The 5,009-nt window shown below is 56.6% G+C and overlaps 1 protein-coding gene across 1 annotated transcript in view; it reads left to right on the top strand.

Moving 5' to 3' along the window:
• The window catches only part of BMP7 (bone morphogenetic protein 7), a gene marked incomplete at its 5' end in the record, with an annotated part of 72,475 nt that overhangs the window by 29,411 nt on the left and 38,055 nt on the right, over window positions 1-5,009 (top strand). Inside the window, one exon of the mRNA XM_006758852.2 lies at window positions 1,912-2,104. Within this exon, the coding sequence (XP_006758915.1) occupies window positions 1,912-2,104 (193 nt within the window). The remainder of the gene's footprint in view (window positions 1-1,911; window positions 2,105-5,009) is intronic.

Consider the following 5,009-nt stretch of genomic DNA (forward strand, 5'->3'; position numbering starts at 1 on the left):
ACAAAAGACCCCTCCCTCTCTCTCCGCCTTCATAGATCAGAGTCCCCATGGCTATGTGTGTGTGTGTGTGTGTGTGTGTGTCAGAGAGGATGGAAAAGGGAGAGAGAGATGGAAACATCAATGATGAGAGAGAATTATTGATCGGCTGCCTTCTGCACACCCCCTACTGGGGATCGAGCCCACAAACCAGGCATGTGCCCTGACTGGGAATCCAACCGTGACCTCCTGGTTCATAGGTCCATGCTCAACCACTGAGCCACGCTGGCTGGGCCCCATGGCCATGTTTTGACATCAGATTCTGCCTTGCCTTTTTCTTGGACCGGGTAGAAGAGAGGTACTCCTGTGAGTGTGAAGGGGCGGGTGGGGGCGGGGTGAGGACAGTTGCCATCGGTTCTGGAGAGCCCTTCCCTCCGGCCAGCTCTCCCATAGAGTCTGGGGTCCCAGAGGCTGCGGTCCAGATGTGGGGCCACTCTGTGCCTGGCCGGAATCCCCTACCTTGAGATGTCACCTGCCCCCTCAGCCCAGGAGGGAGCAGCCCGAGGGGTGGCTCATTCCCCAGTGCCCCTGCCCTCACCCCAGTGTCTTCTCAATGGAGCCCTGGGGCTGCTGGTGCGGCTGCCTCCTTCATCAAGCATCCAGTCCTTAGCTGCGGCAGCCCGAGCCCGGCCCGGCAGCTCTCGGGCCCACTGAGCTGCAGCACGCTGGTCCTGCTTCTCCCTCTGCCACGCTGTTCCCCTCCCCTACGGGAGGTGCAGCGGGGACTGTCCCCAGGAGATGAGAGATGCTGCAAACCCTCCGGAGCCTGGCCTGCGGCCGTTCTGCATCTTCCTGAACTTGTTCTCCCAGCTCCATCCCTGCTCCACTTGGGCCCAGAGGATGCAGGGCACCCCAGGAACCGCGGTGCACCCCCAGGACCATCCCTTGGGCTTATACCATCTCGGTGTTTATCCCCTGCGAAGGGGGCATGCTCTCCTGGTCTGGCCTCACTGCCTGTGTCAGGGAGAAGCGCTGTGGTCCTTCACTTTGTTTTGTCCTGAAGTCATTTTCCAAAGCCCCCGGCCATGCCATCTCTTAGAAGTCTAAGTCTGTGGTTGTAAACCTGGCAACCATTACCAACTTAGGTTGTAAACCTAAGTCTGTGAGAAACGTCTGGGTGCTTTACAAAGTACCGGGCTCTGAACCCGCCCCCTGTGACACCCTGCCGCTGGTTCAGAGGGGAGAGAGCAGCGGCTGCTGGAGCCAGTGTGCCATCTCCCCGCCCCCCTGGGGAAGCTGAGATCTGCGAGATGGAAATTGGCCAGCACTACAGACGGGCTCCCAGAGAGCCTGTTAGGAAACGTTTCCCAGCCCAGCCATGGGCCAGGGCACCCCTGTTTTTTCCAAGCTTCCACGGTGGTTCTCACGTGCAGCCAGGCTGAGCACCAGGTGCCGAGGGACCCGGAGAGGCACAGTGAGGTCGATGTTGACTAATAACAACTCGCAGTCGTCTGGCCCTACCAGATGTTAAGCTACTTAGCGAATTAGATCACTTACCTCCGACAACAACAAAAGAAGAAGGATGATTCTCCCCATTTTTTTCGATGGAGAAACTGCAGGTACTTGGTACTTCGTCCAGGCCATTCAGCTAGTTAGTAGCTGAGTTTGGATGCACACCCAGACCTGCTCTCCGGAAACCTGAGCCTCAGGGCTGCTAGGACCGCTGTGGTCACTGCCACCTCTCCCCGGCAGGTGCATGCAGAGTCACCGCCCTTGCTTCCCCAGGGGACTTCAGCCCAAGCAGGTGGCGTGGGCTGAGCCGTCACCACTGGGGTCGCTTGCAATGGGCTTAGCCAGATGCTGGCCTCTGAGCCAGGAGCGTGCGGCCAGTTACTAACGAGCTGCTGGTGCCCGTGTGTGTTATTCCCTTCCCAGTGGAACACGACAAGGAGTTTTTCCACCCACGCTACCACCATCGAGAGTTCCGGTTTGATCTCTCCAAGATCCCGGAAGGGGAGGCCGTGACTGCAGCCGAGTTCCGGATCTACAAGGACTACATCCGGGAGCGCTTCGACAACCAGACGTTTCGGATCAGCGTTTACCAGGTGCTGCAGGAGCACTTGGGCAGGTGGGTGCTGCGCTGACGCCGGGGAGGGACGCGAGCTTCCTCCACCTGCAGAGGAAGTGGTGGCGGCCAGAGGGTGGGGCCAGGTCCACAGGGTCAGTCCTGGCTGCTTCCACCATGTGCAGGCCCTGGGTTGGGTCTCTTTTTTAAAGAGGGTGTATGTTTTGTTTTAATGTCACTGTTTCTTAAAACTATCACCATCCGAGAATCCTGTTAGGAACAGGGGATGGCCAGTGAGCCTGAGGCTGTGTGACCCCAAGTGGGTATTTAGAGGTGGTCTGGGTCTGGCCTGTGTTTAGGGGCCTGGAAGGTGGGGGACAGAGAAGAGGAAGAAACGTTTTTGAAGGTCTACCTCTCTCCCATTTGTCACTCTGAAATGCACGCAGCACACGATGTCAGGTGACCAACCAAAGTGGCCATTTGTAATCATCTTAGGGGACAGACACCCCCAAACGCCAAATAAACAGGCAGAGAACGCTCATCCTTCCAATGTTCAGGAGGCTAGGGGCCGAACGCTGGTGTTGAAAGACTTTAATTTTTTGAGACCCTTTAGTTTCCAGCCTTTGGGAAGTAAGACGGCTGAGAGAATGGGCTGGGATGTCTGGTAAGTCCACTCTGCTGCCCGAGGTGCCGAGCCAGGGTTGCAGACTACCCGCTGGCTGGGTTTCTGGGTGTCTCAGGTCTCAGACTTTTACCGCCTCCCCGCATACTGTTCCTTGGCAATCAGTGGAAGGAAGGTGGGTGGGCAGCTCCTTCGATGGGCAGTCTAGCATCTTCAGTTGGAATGGGGACTGTTATCACATCAGGGACTTAAGGACCATTACCACCTCATTTGCTAAGCATCTCCCTTTTGGAGGTAGTCTTCTGAGAAAACCAAACTGGTCTTGATGATTCTGATGTCCTGCACTCGTTACCTCATTTCATATGCACACCAGCCCCCTAAGGGAACCCCCACACAGGGACCCTGATGGGTTTTAATTGCTGTCCATGGAGGCTCTATCAGTTTATATTCCCAGAAGCCACATAGGGAAGGCCTGTTTCCCCCTATACTTACCAACATGGTCTCTCATTAAACTGTTTGATCTTTGTCGGTCTGATGGACCAATGGTATCTCAGTGAGGATTAAATTTGCATTTAGAGCCCCCATTTGAATGCAGTGCCCTAAGGTACAGGGCGTGGGCGTGGTGCAGCAGAGGCGGCAGACAGCCTTGGCTGCACCATCACCATCACCATCCTCACCATCACTATCCAGACAGCCTTGGCAGTCACCCCGAGTCTCCCTGAAGTACCCAGGTGCCTTGTGCCCCCTGGTCAGCCGTGCCCTGGCTCCAGGCCCAGGCACGAGAAGCAGCACTGAGTTCCTTCTCGGGGTGGCGTGTGTTTGCTGTTCTCTGACGGATCTCCCAGGGCTCTTGAACAAGAACACGCTTGACTCTTCTCATGAAGACACACTCACTGGGGTGAGGCAGGTGCCGAGAGGCTGTTTGTCAGTAGCACTCCATCAGCCCACTTGTGCAAAGGCTGCCGGCAGCTGCTCATCCTTCTGCCTGTGTCAACCTGCTGGTCTGCAGTCCCATCATGGTGTGAGGTGGCGGCCTCCTTGACCCGGCCTTAGATCCACGGGGTGGGTGGAAGGCCCGGGGAGAGGAGAGGGCCTGACTCACTGTGGTTGGAAGAGGGACAGGTGGGGCAGCTGTCCGAGGCTGGTGTTCCAGGTTGGCCCCCACAAGCAGCGTGGCCACAGGTGATCTCTGGGGATGCCCAGCCTGGCTTTGGGGTCCTGCCTCTGAGGGCTGGGGCTTGCTGGGAGGCCAAGTCCCTTGCCAGCGAAGGTCTGCGCACCGGCTGTGTGCTGCGTGCAGGCGGAAGTCAGCGGACCCCAGTCTCTGCTCTCCGGGAGCTCACAGTGGAGCAGAGGAAGTGACGTGACAGGTGCAGAGTATGAAGGAGGGCAGGTGGGGGAGTGAGGCGGTGGGAGGGGAGGAAGGGGCTGTCCTCTGTAGATTTCTAACTTTCCTTTCTGCACCGGAAAGAAGGAATCTAGTCTCTCATTCTCCAGAAGTTAATGCGGAAGCAAAACAATCCTATTATGTGATTCCCCAGGTGGGATGACCAGCTATGAAGAGTGTGGATTTGAACCCCAACACTATATACCCATGTGGTCTTGGGATTCTTACCTCTGGGAGCTTGTTTCCTCCTCGATACAATGGGACTCATGATAGCATTTACCTCTCAGAGTTGTGAGGATAAAGGAGGTTAACATGCTTATTTATAACATAGTAAATGCTCAGTAAAGTTTTATTAATATTAGTATCATCACCATCATCACCATCATCATCACCACCATCACCATCCTCACCATCACCATCACTATCACCACCACTATCACCACCATCATCATCCTCACCAAGGCAACATATAACCTTTTATTCCCATTCTCACTACACCATCACTGCCACCATCACCATCCTCACCATCATCATCCTCACCATCACCATCCTCCCTCCCCCCCTCCCCCCCCTCGCCCCGCACCATCATTGGAGGGAACGCAGAGCCTTCTTAGGAAGATGCCGAGCTCCGGGTGTGGCTTTCCCTCTGCTGAATCTCTGAGTGTTCAGTCTTCATGGGGATACAAGCCTGAGCTGGTGCGGGGGTGGGGCCCCTGTTGGCATTTCCTCAATCTGGGGCAGGCATTTTCTTTAGGCTGAAGGCCTGTGGCTGATCTGATTCCCTGAGAGGATCCTACCCGGCCGCCCTGCTGTGTGGCCAGCCTGCTCCTTCCAAGGAGCCGTGGCCTCCCTGCTGCCGGCCGCCCAGCTGTGCGGAGCCGGGACATGTGGCTCTCTGGCCAGCCTCGGCCTGAGCTCCAGGACAGCCCCGGGTGCCGGAGATGAGCCGGCTTGGGTCG

The sequence above is a fragment of the Myotis davidii genome, unplaced genomic scaffold (assembly GCF_000327345.1).
Source record: "Myotis davidii unplaced genomic scaffold, ASM32734v1 scaffold75, whole genome shotgun sequence".
NCBI classification, from domain to species: domain Eukaryota; kingdom Metazoa; phylum Chordata; class Mammalia; order Chiroptera; family Vespertilionidae; genus Myotis; species Myotis davidii.